General features: G+C 41.8%; 1 protein-coding gene across 3 annotated transcripts in view; it reads left to right on the plus strand.

Moving 5' to 3' along the window:
- Nucleotides 1-17139, plus strand: part of UBA2 (ubiquitin like modifier activating enzyme 2) — a 42989-nt gene that overhangs the window by 16496 nt on the left and 9354 nt on the right. For all 3 annotated transcript variants that reach the window (XM_055236279.2, XM_055236281.2, XM_055236280.2), the window contains 7 exons: nucleotides 1374-1495; nucleotides 6622-6721; nucleotides 8329-8495; nucleotides 10576-10669; nucleotides 10765-10877; nucleotides 15046-15201; nucleotides 16740-16836. In XM_055236279.2, the coding sequence (XP_055092254.1) occupies nucleotides 1374-1495; nucleotides 6622-6721; nucleotides 8329-8495; nucleotides 10576-10669; nucleotides 10765-10877; nucleotides 15046-15201; nucleotides 16740-16836 (849 nt within the window). The remainder of the gene's footprint in view (nucleotides 1-1373; nucleotides 1496-6621; nucleotides 6722-8328; nucleotides 8496-10575; nucleotides 10670-10764; nucleotides 10878-15045; nucleotides 15202-16739; nucleotides 16837-17139) is intronic.

The raw sequence follows: 17139 nt of genomic DNA on the forward strand, positions 1-17139 counted from the left end.
GGGTTCACGCCATTCTCCTGCCTCAGCCTCTCCGAGTAGCTGGGACTACAGGCGCCCGCCACCACGCCCGGCTAATTTTTTGTATTTTTAGTAGAGACGGGGTTTCACCGTGGTCTCGATCTCCTGACCTCGTGATCCGCCTGCCTCGGCCTCCCAAAGTGTGGGATTACAAGCGTGAGCCACCGTGCCCGGCCCTGGCTAATTTTTTTGTATTTTTAGTAGAGACAGGGTTTCACCGTGGTCTCGATCTCCTGACCTCGTGATCTGCCCGCCTCGGCCTCCCAAAGTGCTGGGATTACAAGCGTGAGCCACCGCGCCTGGCCGAGACTATTATCTTTATTTTGTTGATTTAATTTTGGTAGCTTAAGGGAAAAAAAAAATTGCTATATGTGCTAGGTAATGTGTGTTTAACATGTGTTATTTAATTTTTTTTTTTTTTTTTTCCTCAGAGGTGGAGTTTCTCTCTTGCCCAGGCTGGAGTACAATGGTATGATCTTGGCTCACTGCAACCTCCGCCCCCTGGGTTCAAATGATTCTCCTGCCTCAGGCTCCTGAGTAGCTGGGAATACAGGCACCTGCCACTGTGCCCAGCTAATTATTGTGTTTTTAGCAGAGACAGGGTTTCACCGTGTTAGCCAGGCTGGTCTCGAACTCCTGACCTGAGGTGATCCACTCGCCTTGGCCTCCCAAAGTGCTGGGACAGGCGTAAGCAGCCATGCCTGTCCAAAACAATGTTTTACAAAAAAAAAATATGATTCCATTTTACTGATGAGGAAATCAAGGTTAAGAGAAATTTCACAAGTCTAGTAAATAGAGCTGCGAGTTGTTCCTAGATCTCATGACTGGTCTGTGCTTTGAACTGTTATATGTATAGCTTTCAGAAACTGAGTTACAACAGGCCAGGCAAGGTGGCTCATGCCAGGTAGTCCCAGCATTTTGGGAGGCTGAAGCAGCTGGATTGCTTGAGGTCAGGAGTTCGAGACCAGCCTGGCCAACATGGCAAAAACCCGTCTCTACAAAAAATATAAAAATTAGCCAGGCGTGGTGGTGCACACCTGTAGTCCCAACTACTTGTGAGGCTGAGACGGGAAGATGGCTTGAGCCCAAGAGGTAGAAGCTGCAGTGAGCCGATATCTTAACACTGCACTCCAGCCTGGGCAACAGAGTGAGACTTTGTCTCCAAAAACAAGAAAGAAAGAAACTGGGATACAAAAAGATGCTGATGAATGTGTTATTTTCTTTTTCCTTGAACTCAGAATGTGTTGCATTTGAGGATTTCCATGAGTGACTTTCTTTTTATTCCCAAAGGTGAGTGAAAAGAGTTCAGTTCTACATTTATTACAGTTGAAAATAAAATGATGATTATTTTATAGGGGAACCAACAGAAGCCGAAGCCAGAGCTAGAGCATCTAATGAAGATGGTGACATTAAACGTATTTCTACTAAGGAATGGGCTAAATCAACTGGATATGATCCAGTTAAACTTTTTACCAAGGTTAGATTTACTTTCTTTATAATCATGGATAGATGTATTGTTGTGCATAGATATATTGTTCTAGTTCTGCTTGTTTTAAAATAGTCCATAAAATTGAATTAAGCTTCTATGTATATGCCTCGTGATGTCCTATAATGATTGATGCAGTCAGGATATGCAAGTTTTAAAATGTTACCATCTACACTAAATCTATCAGTATAACATTTAAATAGGAGGTAAAATGAAAGGTGGCTTGTATACCTTCTTGGTTGTCTTTCCTTCTCTCACTTTTTACAGAACTTCTTCGTTCGTTTTCCTGCTGCTTCTCATCTTCACTTTTTTTTTTTTTTTGAAACGGAGTCTCGCTCTTGTCGCCCAGGCTGGAGTGCAGTGGCACAATCTTGGCTCACTGCAGCCTCTGCCTCCTGGGTTCAAGCGATTCTCCTGCCTCAGCCTCCCGAGTAGCTGGGATTACAGGTGTGTACCATCATGCCTGGCTAATTTTGTATTTTTAGTAGAAGTGGGGTCTCACCATGTTGGCCAGGCAGGTCATGAACTCCTGACCTCGAATGTTCTGCCCAGCTTGGCTTCCCAAAGTGCTGGGATTATAGGCGTGCGCCACCGCTCCTGGCTTCATGTTCACTTTTATTTCCTGCTCATATCTTCTATTAGCAGTTTGACATGTGTCCTAAATTGCCCTTGAACCCCATAAGCCCCTTTTTCTTGGTGAAATCCCTCTTCATCAGTAGTATATATTATTTGCCTGTTAAATATTTCTAGAGAAATCTGTGAAATTATTTTTATTGGGTCTACCTAATTATTGTTCATCTAGACCCTTAGGTCCGTGTTTTAAAAGTTTTTTTGTTCTGTCTTGACTCCCTAGCAAGTTGTACGTGTGTGGGTTTTTTTGACTCCCTTTTTCCGTTTTGTGGAGAATGGGATCTCACCATGTTGCCCAGGCAGATCTCAAACTCCTGGTTTCAAGTCTCAAACTCCTGGGTTCAAGCGATCCTCCAGCCTCTGCCTCCCTAAGTGCTGGGATTACAGGCATGAACCACTGAGCCTAGCCCCTAGCAAGTTTATCATAGAGCTTAAAAACTTTCTCAGCTCTTATCAAACTGCCTCAGTATTCTTGCAGCTCTCACTAAGCAGATGACCTTAAGGATATAATAACAGGTTTGAAGCCATTGGACATAATTTACCTGTTGAGAGAATGTTCCACATAACCGAAAACTTTTTCTTTCTGCTGGAGAGAAGCCACTTTCGGTAAAGGCTGACTTTTGCATATGGCATTTTGCTTTCCTTTTGTACCATTCTTCAGACAGGATTTTTGTCTCTGCCCTGTATCTCGGATCTTTTTTTTCTTGGTTTCTTTTGTCTGCTTTCCAACATGCACAGGTTCTGCTGTCTTAATCAAATGACATACTGCTCTCCCCAGTTTGATTTCGTCTTATTTCCTCAGTGGTAACAGATGTCACATGGCATGTTGACTTTTTTTTTTTGGAGAGAAAATCCTGCTCTGTCACCCAGGATAGAGTGCAGTGGCGTGATCTCAGCTTGCTGCAACCTCTGCCTCCTGGTTCAGGCTGTTCTCCTGTGTCAGCCTCCTGAGTAGCTGGGATTACAGGTGCCCGCCACTATGCCTGGCTAATTTTTGTATTTCTAGTAGATAGGGGGTTTCGCCATATTGGCCAGGCTGGGCTCGAACTCCTGACCTCAGGTGATCTGCCTGCCTCGGCTTCCCAAAGTGCTGGGATTACAGGCGTGAGTCATCGTGCCCAGCCCACAGGTTGACTTTCTTATCCCTATTGCATTTATTTCCTCACTACAGCCCTTTTCTAAAACATGGTTGTATTAGGGTTTTCTAGAGGGACAGAGCTAATAGGATAGATATATACAAAGGGGAGTTGATAGAGTATTAATTCAACAATCACAAGGCCCAACAGTAGGCCCATCTGCAAGCTGAGGAGCAAGGAGAGCCAGTCTGAGTCTCAAAACTGAAGAATTTGGAGTCCGATGTTTGAGGGCAGGAAGCATCCAACATGGGAGAATGATGTAGGCTGGGAGGCTAGGCCACTCTAGTCTTTTCATGTTTTTCTGGCTGCTGTATATTCTAGCCTCAATGGCAGCTGATTAGATGGTGCCCACCCAGATTAAGAGTGGGTTTGCTTTTCCCAGTCCACTGACTCAAATATTAATGTCTTTTGGCAACACCCTCACAGACACACCCAAGACCGGTACTTTGCATCTATCAGTCCAATCAAGTTGACACTCAAGCATCATAATGGTTTTTATTTTGATTATACTTAAGATGCAGTAAACTGTGATATGGTCAACAGCAGTATTTTCCAAACCAGTATCCTTATTTCCATTCCAATCTGAGCAACACTTGAAAGCCAGAAAAATCTGAAGTGCATCTCCAATCTGTTGTTTAGCAGATAATTTTAAACATCTGCTGTGTGCCAGACACTTCTTTAAGTACAGGGGATTTAGTTGTGAACAAGACAGAAGACAGAGTCCTTGCTCTTTAGAGTCAAACATTGAACAATAAATTTCAGCTTCAGAGTTAATGACATTAAGTTCAGATGCTTTGCAGCCCTTTAATAATAAGTTTCATCTAATGGACTCATCTCCTGGCCTGCATACCCATTTCAGATGTTGCTAGGGAGAGGCTTCAGAAGAGGCTTTCTAGAGCAGGTGACATTTAAGCCCAAGGCTTGAAAGAATAAGAGTCGGAATAGGGTACAGTATGTACAAGGAAACTCTCTGAATAGGGTACAGTATGTACAAGGAAACTCTCATTTGGAAAACTGACATAAATCTCCCCTTAAGGGGGAGAGTGGAAAAAGATGACTGGAGAGAGAAGTTGAGGTCAGATCAGGCAGACTTTCTAGGCCTTGTTAAGGATGTTGTAGCAAGACAGTGGGAATCCATTGAAAGATGGCCTTAACTGGATCACTATAAGGGGATAGAGGGGATGCACGCACTACCCTAGGATCTGATATTCGTATTATAGCCAATCTGGGACAGTGCCCCTGGAGTTGTGCAGTGCCAGAATAATCTGGAGTACAGCCATCTGTACTCCCACTGGAGCATGGAGGAGTAGACTCAACAGGACTTTGGATGTATATGGTGAAGATCAGTGGAATAAAAAATGGTACCTGGCTGGGCACTGTGGTTTACACCTGTAATCCTAGCACTTTGGAAGGCCGAGGTGGGAGGATCACTTGAGGCCAGGAGCACAAGACCAGCCTGGGCAATATAGCAAGACCCCATCTCTTAAAAAGAAAAAAAAAGTAGCCAGGTGTGGTGGCCTGAGCCTGCGGTCCCCAGCTACTCAGGAGGCTGGGACAGGAATATTGCTTGAGCCCAAGAGGTTGAGACTTCAGTGAGCTATGGTCACACCACTGCACTTCAGCCTGGGCAGGTCAAAGAACAGAGGTGCTGTTCTCCGATGTAAGTGAGGTGGGAGGCAGATGTGTGTATAGGGGTTGGGGGAGGGTAGGAGAAGGTGATACAATCAATTTTGAACTCATTTAGATTCTTTTGGAACATTAGAGAAGTGGTTTTTTAGATAAGTAGAGGTTTCAACTAGGGATATGGTTGGGATTCCTGGGTTTATAGATGTGGTTAACTACTGGAAATGGACATGATACACCACAGAGGACAGAATGAAAAGATGGTTCAGTACAGAAATCTGAGGGGCTCCTGATATTTAGTAATAGTTGAATAACAGAGAAAGAGATGGAGCTTAGGCTTAGAAAACTGTTCGTTCAAGCCTTCAAGATCCTCCACAAAATGTTTCCAGCCACGTTTGTTACCCAAGTCATAGTGGATTCATCTCCTTGCCTTTGTACCCATTTCACATGTTGCTGTCACAAGGAGACTCTTTCCTTATTTCTTAGATAAAATAGAAATCTTTTTTTTTGTTTGTTTGTTTTTTGAGACGGAGTCTCACTCTGTCGCCAGGTTGGAGAGCAGTGGTGCGATCTCAGCTCACTGCACTCTCCACCTCCTGGGTTCAAGCGATTCTCCTGCCTCAGCCTCCCCAGTAGCTGGGATTACAGGCACGCGCCACGACGCCCAGCTGATTTTTGTATTTATAGTAGAGATGCAGTTTCACCATGTTGGCCAGGATGGTCTCGATCTCTTGACTTCGTGATCCACCTGCCTTGGTCTCCCAAAGTGCTGAGATTACAGGTGTGAGCCACCACACCTGGCCAGAAATCCTTATATTACTCAAGGCTTTGTGATATTCACACTAAATTGTATTCTGATTATTTGTATATTTGGCTTATTCTCTAAAGATTAAGGATGCTCAGTTAGTATTGATGGATTTAAGTATATTTTGGTAGAAATGGCTTGATTTTTAAATACAGCCAAATTTCTCTTCTTACCTGGTACCAGCAATAAATGTGTCGAATAAATTAATCAACAATAGAAAATGCAGATAAGGAAAAAGAAAAAAAATATTAAAATCACTTGAAGTTCTAACACATCTTTTCATATGATAGTTTCTCAGTCTACTTGTAATGTTTTTGTTTTTGTAATAATTGTGTGTTTGGGGCTTTTTACATTTTATTTTTGCTCTTGTTTCTGTGGGTTATTTTTGGAGGGGAGGGCACATTTTAAAGATACCACAGCTCAGAAGTTCTGTTGTGAAGCACTTTAGTTTAAAAATCTGTATACTTTATTTGCATGTCCCCATGAGCTTTGAGGCATTGCTGACTGGCATCCTAGGCTTAGTGGTTGTCTGTAGTTGTACATTTATTTACAACTACATAATGTACATTTATTTGTATGTGTACATTTATTTGTATGATTGTGCTTCAGACTGATCTTTGGAGCTGAATTTAGGGGAGCTTTTGGAGAGGTGACTTAGGAAGGCAGGGGCAGTCAGCAGTTCAGGGCTCCCTTACTCTGTATTCCTCAGAGCACTTTTGCATTTCACTGTTTTCAATGTAGGGATTCTGTTAGAACTTCCTTTTACAAATGTTTTTCTTTTGAAAATTGTTATGCTGCTGGTATATGACACGTATCTTTAAATCAGATTTCATAGTGTAATATAATAGATCAGCAATGAAATTTTCTTGTATCTTACCAATTAGGGATTGTAGGGTTCATGGGATCTATCTTTCTTTTGTAAGCTTTTTAAAGATGACATCAGGTATCTGTTGACAATGGACAAACTATGGCGGAAAAGGAAACCTCCAGTTCCGTTGGACTGGGCTGAAGTACAAAGTCAAGGTAAAGAATACATTTTAGTCTTGCAACACCTAAGCTGGAAATACCCTCGCCTAAAGTCTTTGTATAGCCCTGTTGTTGGTTGAAAATGGTATGTCTTCATATATTCAAACAGTACAAAAAAGTATGAAGAACAAAAGTCACTGAAGTCCCACACTTCAGAAATAGCAACTAATAACATTTTCAGGAGTGTTCTGGTGATCCGCCCTGTGCACGCAGATGCAGGCATTCGTGTATACACTGTGTAAATGGAGTCATACTATTGATAAACTCTGACTTGCTTTTGTCAGTCAGTATAGTTAACTAGTCTCTTACTAACATGTAGTGTTTTTGTATTTTCCCTGAAATAAAGTTTTGAAATCGCTATATATTTATGTATATCTTTTTTTTTTTTTTTTTTTTTTTTTTGAGACCGTATCTCGCTATATTGCCAAGGCTGGAGCGCAGTGGCACGATCTCAGCTCACTGCAACATGGGTTCAAGCGATTCTCCTGCCTCAGCCTCCCAAGTAGCTGGGATAACAGGCATGAGCCACTGCGCCTAGCCTATTTATGTACACCTTTGTACCCTTGTGATTATCTCTTTAAGATTTAATCTAGAAACACATTTTTAATTTAAAAATTTTTTAATGTTCAGAAATGAAAAGTTTTTTGAGGCATAGTCTTGCTATGTTGCCCAGATTAGAGTGTAGTGGCTGTTCACAGGCTGTCATAGTGCAAGGCATCCCTGGACTCCTGGGCTCAAGCCATCCTCCTCCCTCAGTCTCCTGAGTAGCTGGGACTGTATGCAACTGCCTAGCACATTTTAAAATTTTAAATGTAGGAAAACTATTGTAGTGGCTGTTTTCTCATCCCACTCTTCTTTAACACTTCTTGTCTCTCCTTTATCTGAACTGTATTAGGATTAATTTATGCACAGCAGTATGGCACCCACTGAAACTTAAAAGATCCCGGGAGACTTGGGATATCATTTTAGAGCAGTTCTCAACAATTGGGGATAGTTATCAAACAGATTTAATTATGACTAGTAGTGTCCGCTTACTGAGTTCTCATTCTCACTAGGTGCTGGGCATAATGCTTATTTATCATCTTATCTACATTATATCTTCGAATCTCCCAGTAATCCTATGAGGTACTGAGGTGGTCTTTTACCTTTCCTATCTCAGCTTTAACAGTTGTTTTTTTTTTTGTTTTTGTTTTTTTTTTTTTGAGACAGAGTCTTGCTCTGTGGCCCAGGCTGGAGTGCAGTGGCGCGATCTTGGCTCACTGCAAGCTCCACCTCCCGGGTTCACGCCATCCTCCTGCCTCAGCCTCCTGAGTAGCTGGCTCCCACCACTACGCCTGGGTATTTTTTGTATTTTTACTAGAGACGGGGTTTCACCGTGTTAGCCAGGATGGTCTTGATCTCCTGACCTCGTGATCCACCCACCTCGGCCTCCGAAAGTGCTGGGATTACAGGCGTGAGCCACCATGCCTGGCCCCATGATAATTATTTTAATGGAATTTATTTCATATTTGATTTCTTAATGGTCGGGGATTGAACTTGTTAAACAGCACAGTAGAGGAATGATGTTTATTAGTGAAATTTCTAATATATATTTTTTTCTTTAGGAGAAGAAATGAATGCATCAGATCAACAGAACGAACCCCAGTTAGGCCTGAAAGACCAGCAGGTTCTAGATGTAAAGAGCTATGCACGTCTTTTTTCAAAGAGCATCGAGACTTTGAGAGTTCATTTAGCAGAAAAGGGGGATGGAGCTGAGCTCATATGGGATAAGGTTTGTTTTGACAATGTGTGGCAAGTACTTACATATCAAAAGTGTGTTTTAGTTCTTGAGATGTAATAGAAGCTAGTCATTTTTTGAATATTTACTAGATTTTGAGGAAATATATTGAATTTGGCTTAGATATTTTCAGCTCCAATTGCTGTATGGAGCTGAATTTTCTGTACATGAATTCAAGCAATATCATAAAACTTCATTTGGGATTCTAGTGCTGTGTTCATGGCTTATAATTATGTTGACTAGAAAAATAATGTGAACATATTAAAGTGAAATGTTTCTTGTGTAGAGTAGATGTGTTCATAGTAGTCATAAAATCATTTGTAGAAAACATCTCATTGGCCTGATTTGCCCTTGAAAGTAGTAAGATTGTCTTTGAATTGAAATAGTTATTACTATTTCAGAGGTCTGAAAGACAGAGCTCTTGATACAAAAATGAGATGTAATTATTCTTAGAAGTTAAAATCATATTTAATAGTACTCTGCAGTTATGTCATATTTTGAGATTTGATATTATGAACTAATTTTACTTAATTTTAATTGTAATCAGTATTTTCTATGGCTAAAAGTGTTTTATCTCATAAAGTTTATATGTTCCTATGCTGGTAAAGATTAGTCATGGGTCTTAAGCATAAAGGCCAATTTTAGAAACCTAAGAAAAATTTGTGTGTACAGATTTTGAAACTTTGGTTGAATCAGACATCTAAATACACTAAAATGAAGCTAGTATATTTAGATTCTTGGGATTCTTATAAACATTAGTCTCTTGGGTTTTGTGATATTTAAAGAGTAACTTTTCATATTTTCATTGTTATTGTTATGCTAGTGATTTGGGAAGTTTTCATTAGTGCACAGAGGCTAAATAAAGAGCCCTTGGAATGGGAATTGTTATCCTCTTGAGTAAAGTCCACATGTAATGGGTGTGATAAGACAGCTGCTTAGGGAAGACACTGTGTTGAGTATTCGGCATTCTTAGTCCTCACCACACCTATTTAATAGTTTAAGAGATTTTGACTCAGGGAATTTGACTTGCCTGAGGATTCACAGCCAACCAATAAGTACGTAAAGAACTATGCTATCAGTATTTTTACTTCTGTTCTGTGATGCCTCTGAATTTCAGACCAGGGTAATACCTTCTCAGTGCAAAGCAGGAAGCCTTGCTGAAATCTAGAGACTAGGATATAGTCTCAGGAAAAATACAAATCGTAACAGGAAAAACTTGGATTGTATTGCCTTATCCGAAGAAACAGCATATATGAGAGAGTGGTGCATATGAAGAGAGTTTGGCAAAGGGGAGCTAAAAAGAGTCATCCAGGTTTTTCTGAAGTGTTAAACAGCTTTTTTTTTTTTTTTTTTTAAATTGAGACGGTCTCACTCTGTCACCTAGGCTGGAGTGCAGTGGCATGATCTTGGCTCACTGCAGCCTCTGTGTCCCGTGTTCAAGTGATCCCGCCACCTCAGGCTCCCGAGTACCTGGGACAACTTTAGGTGTGCGCCACCATGCCTGGCTAATTTTTTGTGTTTTTGGTGGAGATGGGGTTTTGCCACGTTGCCTGGGCTGGTCACAAACTCCTGAGCTCAGGCAATCTGCTTGCCTCAGCCTAGTAAATTGCTTGAGACTGCAGGCATGAGCCACTATGCCCAGCCTGAAACAATTTTCTTAAATTGCCCGTCTTTGGCCCGGATTCTGTGTTTGTCCAGCAACCTTCTCATTACTGATGAATTGGACCCAGGAAAGGGTTGCCATTGTCAGTGAGTGGAATTGAGATTCCGGTGTATACACTGAGTCGCCGGTGCCTTTGTTTAGGCTGGAGTGAGTTCCTAGAAGCTGGTGATTCTTGGTATTCTTGTCAGACTCATTACTGGACCAGAGGAGCTGATGATGAGACCCCACCCCCTACTTAGCCCACCTCCATGCTACTGTGAGGTCCTAGCTGACTGGTCTTTCCCTCAGCACCCCCTTATTCTAGTCGAAAGTCTACAGTGTTATAAACACATGAAAGTATTGCTCTGAAAGTAATACTTCAAAATAGTAAATTTGTGGAGAAACTTGTTAAATTGTTTCAATTATTGGCAGGATGACCCATCTGCAATGGATTTTGTCACCTCTGCTGCAAACCTCAGGATGCATATTTTCAGTATGAATATGAAGAGTAGATTTGATATCAAATGTAAGTTATTTGTACTAAAGTTGTATCACTAAAACCTTGAAGTTGTTTTTTTAAACAGTGAAACATACTCATCCTTTTTTTTTTTTTTTTCCCAGCAATGGCAGGGAACATTATTCCTGCTATTGCTACTACTAATGCAGTGATTGCTGGGTTGATAGTATTGGAAGGATTGAAGATTTTATCAGGAAAAATAGATCAGTGCAGAACAGTGAGTATTTCTGTTTGCATTTGTACGCAACCCCCCTTAAAAAATCATTAATAAAAAGTACATTAAACAGACAATTTTTAAAATGAAAACAATAACATTGGTTTAAAGCAGTGGAAAAGTAATTTTTCTAGTTGCCAAGTGAGTGTGTGTTTAAGCTTCCTGGAAATTGCAACAAAAAGGAAAAATTAAGAAGTTGCCGCCGGGCGCAGTGGCTCACACCTGTAATCCCAGCACTTTGGGAGGCCGAAGCGGGTGGATCACGAGGTCAGGAGATGGAGAGCATCCTGGCTAACACGGTGAAACCCTGTCACTACTGAAAATACAAAAAATTAGCCGGGCGTGGTGGCGGGCACCTGTAGTCCCAGCTACTCGGGAGGCTGAGGCAGGAGAATGGCGTGAACCTGGGAGGCGGAGCTTGCGGTGAGCCGAGATCATGAGAGTGCACTCCAGCCTGGGCGATAGAGCAAGACTCCGTCTCAAAAAGAAAAAAAAAAAAAGAAGTTGCTTTTGCTTCTAACGTTTCCAATTTTACTGAATTCTTGCAAGAATTCATTGTGCGGTCCTTATACTAAGATGTTTCAACTGTTTTTCAATTCCGAGAATGCTATATGGGTTTTAAAATTTGCTTGGTCATTTTATAGTCCCTTGTTCAGTCATTCTCCTGTTGAGTCATTCTTTTCAATTTTATTTTATAGTTTTTGATAATGTCAATGTCTGAGATCTTTATGGGTGAGTCTACTGTCATTTCTGCTATTTCTCTTAGTGCTTTGCTTGTATGGTTTATGATTTTTTTAAAACTGGATGTGTATTAGAATTGTGTCTGGTAATTCTTTAGGGACCCATTGTAGATGTATTTCTTCAGAGAGCATTTGTGGTTATTATATTTGGGTGCTTGGGGCACTGCCAATACAGGACTGCTTTTAAATTAGGATTTTCAGTACATATGTATTCAGACCACAAACCTGCACGTGCCCTATGTTATTGTCATGAATTATATGGGAAGATAACTCCTCCCCCTCCACTAAGCACCAAGTTTAAGATCATTTTTATGGAGAAAGTATTTTTCTCCTCTCTTTTCAGGTCCTTGGTTTGTGTAAGGGTCTCCTATTTTAAGAGTTCCTACCTTAGTGGTGGGTGGGGTAGGTGTATCTCTTAAGACTAACACTACTTGGATGTTCTCTTTGGATTCCTTCCTTTGATGTTGTGTCTGCAGACACTTCACTTTCTTACCAGCTCAAGAAGGCTTCCTAGGAAATACTAGCCAATACTTTTACTGTTGTTTAGGTTCTCCTTTTTATTGTTGAAATAAAAAGACCTATTTACCTTCAGAAATTTCAAAAAATACCTAGTTTGCAATGGTACTGTTATTTTGCAGTGTCGTTGATGCACACTTACTTTTTTTTTTTCTTTTGAGACGGAGTCTAGCTCTGTTGCCCAGGCTGGAGTGCAGTGGCGCAATCTTGGCTCACTGCAACCTCTGCCTCCCAGGATCAAGCGATTCTCCTGTCTCAGCCTCCTGAGTAGCTGGGATTACAGGCACACACCACCATGCCAGCTAATTTTTGTATTTTTAATAGAGGTGGGGTTTCACTATGTTGGTCAGGCTGGTCTCGAACTCCTGACCTCATGATCTGCCCACCTCGGCCTCCCAAAGTGCTGGGATTACAGACATACAGGCATGAGCCACTGCACCCGGCCCTTTTTTTTTTTTTTTTTTTTTTTTTAAAAAAAAACAGACGGGGTCTTGCTGTGTTGTCCAGGTTGGTCCTGAACTCCTGGGCTCAAGCAGTCCTCCCACCTTGGCCTCCCAAAGTGCTGGGATTACAGGTGTAAGCCACTGCACCTGGCCCGATGCACTCTTTTTTTTCTTTTTTGAGGTGGAATCTTGCTCTCACCCAGGCTGGAGTACAGTGATGTGATCTTGGCTCACTGCAACCTCCACCTGCTGGGTTCCAGCGATTCTCCTGCCTCAGCCTCCCGAGTAGCTGGGATTACTGGCACATGCCACCACACCTGGCTAATTTTTGTATTTTTAGTAGAGACGGTGTTTCACCATGTTGCCCAGGTTGGTCTCAAACTCCTGGCCTGAAGTGATCCGCCCTCCTCAGCCTTCCAGAGTGCTGGGATTTCAGGCGTGAGCTACCGCTCCCAGCCTCGATGCACTCTTAAAATATTTTATTTTCATGAAATTTCAGTTTGAAGGAACAGAATCAAGTTGCCCAGTCTGCCATCTTGATTTAGTTTTCTATTTAAACTTTTATTGTATATGTTATATTTTTAATTTCTAAGAACTTTATTTTTCGGTATGTTTTTTTCTGAGATGGAGTTTTGCTCTGTCACCCAGGCTAGAGTGCGGTGGCGCGATCTTGGCTCAGTGCAACCTCCACCTCCCAAGTTGAAGTGATTCTCCTGCCTCGGCCTCCCCAGTAGCTGGGACTACAGGCGGGCGCCACCACGCCTGGCTAATTTTTGTAGTTTTAGGAGAGACAGGGTTTTACCATGTTAGCCAGGCTGGTCGCGAACTCCTGACCTCAGGTGATCTGCCTGCCTTGCCCTCCCGAAGTGCTGGAATTACAGGAGTGAGCCACCGCTTCTGGCCGATATCCAGTTTTTAAATTATTTTAAAATTTTTTTTTATAGCAGCCTGAAGCTGTAGTATCCCTTTGAGCTCAGCAACAGTACTAATTACTGAACTTATTAAAATGTCTGTTATTTCCCATCACATCCTTCCGGTTTCTTTGCCTGCTTAGCTCCATGCCACTCTTGGACTATTAATAGTAATATATCTGGCCAGGCACGATGGCTCACACGTGTAATCCCAGCTCTTTGGGAGGCCGAGGCAGGCGGATCACCTGAGGTCGGAAGTTCGAGACTAGCCTAACGTGGAGAAACCTGGTCTCTACTAAAAAAAAAAAATATGTATATATATATAATTAGCTGGGCGTTGTGGTGCATATTTGTAATCCCAGCTACTCAGGAGGCTGAGGCAGGAGAATCACTTGAACCTGGGACGTGGAAGTTGTGTTGAGCCGAGATTGCGCCATTGCACTCCAGCCTGGGCAACAAGGGCGAAACTCTTGCCTCAAAAAAAAAAAAGAAAAAGAAAAAAAAAATAATATATTTGGATTTCACTTTTTTACATTTGCAAATGAATTCCAGCCTGGATTAATGTTAGCCCAGGTATTAATAGTGGTAGCAATTGCTTTTATTATTGTCAGTTTCCCTTAGCACACTTACCTTCCCGGTGAAGCCCAAAATCAAACAAATCTTTCTCCCTCTGTAGCCTGCTTGGCCTGGGCAGTTTGCTTCTAGCCCTTCCACCTACCGGTATTCATTGTACGGAGAAACTATTTTACAGAGGAGGGCTTTAGTGTCTCTTGAGGGATTTAGTTCTGTATTCTCAGGGGAATCCGTAGAGTACTCCTTTAGAATTCATTCCTCTTAGCGGACTCAACACTACATTGTAGTCCCAAGATAAAGGTTTGTGTCTCAGCTTCTTGTCTTCTGACATTGTTGTTTCTGTTGGATCTTGCTAGTGTTTTCTAAACTTTAGTAGTAGCAGGAGCTTGGAGCTTTTCTTAATTTCAATGTAATTTGTATATTTGCCTTGGTTCTTAATTTTTTTTTGTTTAGTATTAGAGAAATGGTAAATAGGTACATATACTGCCAGAAATACATTTTTTTCCCTCATTATATAAATGTTATTATAATCAGAAAATTTGGGAAGGCCGTTGATTCTAGACATCTGTGAAAGGCACTATCGTTAACTGGAGAAATCAATGTGTTGGTCTTGTCAGGAGATTGCTTGGTTGATAAGAATAGCCTCAGGGAGGGACACCAGCTGCTGATACAATGATGGCACCACAGATGAACATGCCTGTGCCCTTACTCTTGCCAAATTAGGTTGCAGAAGAACGTGGAGTCTTATATAATACAAGGAGATGTCTTTTCAGCAAGCCTAGCAAGCCTAGCCTTTAGCTGATTAGAAAAGAAGGTTGAAAAACCAGGCTCCTAAAAAGGTCATGATTTTCCTGATCCATTTTGCCATCTGGAAGGGAATTTTTAAGTCATTTTTTATTGGATATCTGGTAAACGAGATTTTAGATTGTATGGTGTATAAAATTATAGCACACGTTTCTGATTTCTGCCTGTTATTTCTCCTCCAAAGATTTTTTTGAATAAACAACCAAACCCAAGAAAGAAGCTTCTTGTGCCTTGTGCACTGGATCCTCCCAACCCCAATTGTTACGTATGTGCCAGCAAGCCAGAGGTGACTGTGCGGCTGAATGTCCATAAAGTGACTGTTCTCACCTTACAAGACAAGGTCAGTGCAAGGCCTGGGTCTCTTTTCCTTTTGCTTTTACAGTATTACAGTGATAACAAGCAAACACTAGCTAGTGACTCTGAAAAGGTCCGACTGCAGAGATGTGTTGCTGTGATTTCCTGGGTTATTTTGCCTTCTGGATTCCTGCAGGCTCTTCTGTCTGTGGTTCCAGAATAAGTGCCTCACATTCCCAGAATGGAGTAGGAGTATTTGACTAGAATCTGCAGCACAGTGGTGGCACAGTATCACAGCAAGCAGAGGACTTCTTTGCTCTTTGCTTCCCAGGCAGTGGGTAAATTCTGTATTTTTTGACAAATAACAGGTATCCTTGAATGGTCCTCACTATGGCAGTGAGCAGATAAGTATTTGCATGCAGTACAAAGTTTGCATTTCCAGTAGAGGAAAGCCCCAGTTACCAGCTTTGTATTAAAGGCTATAAGTAACTTGCAGAGTTTTGGTTTCTCTGCATGTTGGACAGTGCCCACTCCCAGCAAATTAGGGGGCTTTTGTTATTTCTGAGTTGAGGCTAAGTGGTGGCGTACACTTATCTAATATGACCTGATTCTGGTATGGTAAGTTAGTCCCTGAGGGCATAGGGCATTTGCACACCTGGATTCACCTCTGGAGCTGAAGTGAGGGAAGAAATGGGGGTTTAGGACATGGTCTGGTCCTTAAGTTCCTGTTAAATTGGCTAGATTTGTGTATTAGGGGAGGTTTTCTTTTTTTATGACTCAAAAGTGTCACTTTCCACTTTAGGATCACTTCCTATTGTTCTCTGGTTGTGACCATCATAATGCTGCATATTTACATGCCTCTTGAGAGAGGAGGAAGCGGCCCTTCTCAAATAGCAGTGCTGCCTGATCGGGAATGGCCTTTCTTCCAGAAACTGGTTAGGCAGGACGGATTGATTTGAGCTTATGGTTTGGTCAAGGAAGTGGCGGGTACAGCAGTGGGTGGTTGCCCCAGTTTCTTTTCTAGGAAATAATTATCTTTGATATCTCCTGATTCTTGAGCTTAAAGGTAATTCCTCTATTTGTAGATTCTTAGAGTTCCTGCTTTCTTTTTTCCCTCTTTCTTTTTTAGGAGCTGGTAGGATTTAACAGAATATTATCACTTCTCTAAATGCATGGAACGGGGAGGCTTATCTGAGAGTCAGGTTAATGAGAAATGATTCCATCTATCAAACCCCTGCCATTACAGGGTTGGCACAGAGACTGAAATGAAATATGTCAAGTGTGTGTAGCTCACTACCTAATCTGCAGGGAAAGACAAAGTAGCAAGAGCCGGCCAGGGAGTTCCTAGTCCCCTGTTGGGATGAAGTTGGATCTGATCTGCGTCAGTGGTCAGATGTGGGGATGGAACTCCGGTGAATCCCCACGGCTTTCCTGCTTGCTCTAAGGGATCTTGAAGAGTGACTTTGCCGGTTTCCAATAAATAGAAGGGGAAAGTAAGCGCCTTTATAGAAGTCTAGGATTTCTTATGATCTTTAATTACCTACGTTAATATTTTGAATCCCTTTTTTTTTTTTTTTTTTGTAGATAGTGAAAGAAAAATTTGCTATGGTAGCACCAGATGTCCAAATTGAAGATGGGAAAGGAACAATCCTAATATCTTCCGAAGAGGGAGAGACGGAAGGTATCATACATTGTATTTATTCACTCCTCTCATTGAGGAGACTGCTTGAAGAGTGCACATTAGTTGATTCATTTACTGTATATGATATTCAGTATTACAGAGTGGCAGTGTTTGGTCATGGAGGTGCTCTTTCAAGGTGACATTGCTGGGGGTCATCACACTTCCATGTTTGCGAACTCCATGTCAGACATTTTCAGTGACTGCAGTGCTCTTGTCCACTTCCAAGGAACCTCCTTGCCGGTATCATGGAACCTGGGAGCTAACCTTGTGATGAGAAGACTGTTCTGTCTGTCAAATCACAGT

This window comes from Symphalangus syndactylus, chromosome 13 (genome assembly GCF_028878055.3).
Source record: "Symphalangus syndactylus isolate Jambi chromosome 13, NHGRI_mSymSyn1-v2.1_pri, whole genome shotgun sequence".
Lineage (NCBI taxonomy): Eukaryota > Metazoa > Chordata > Mammalia > Primates > Hylobatidae > Symphalangus > Symphalangus syndactylus.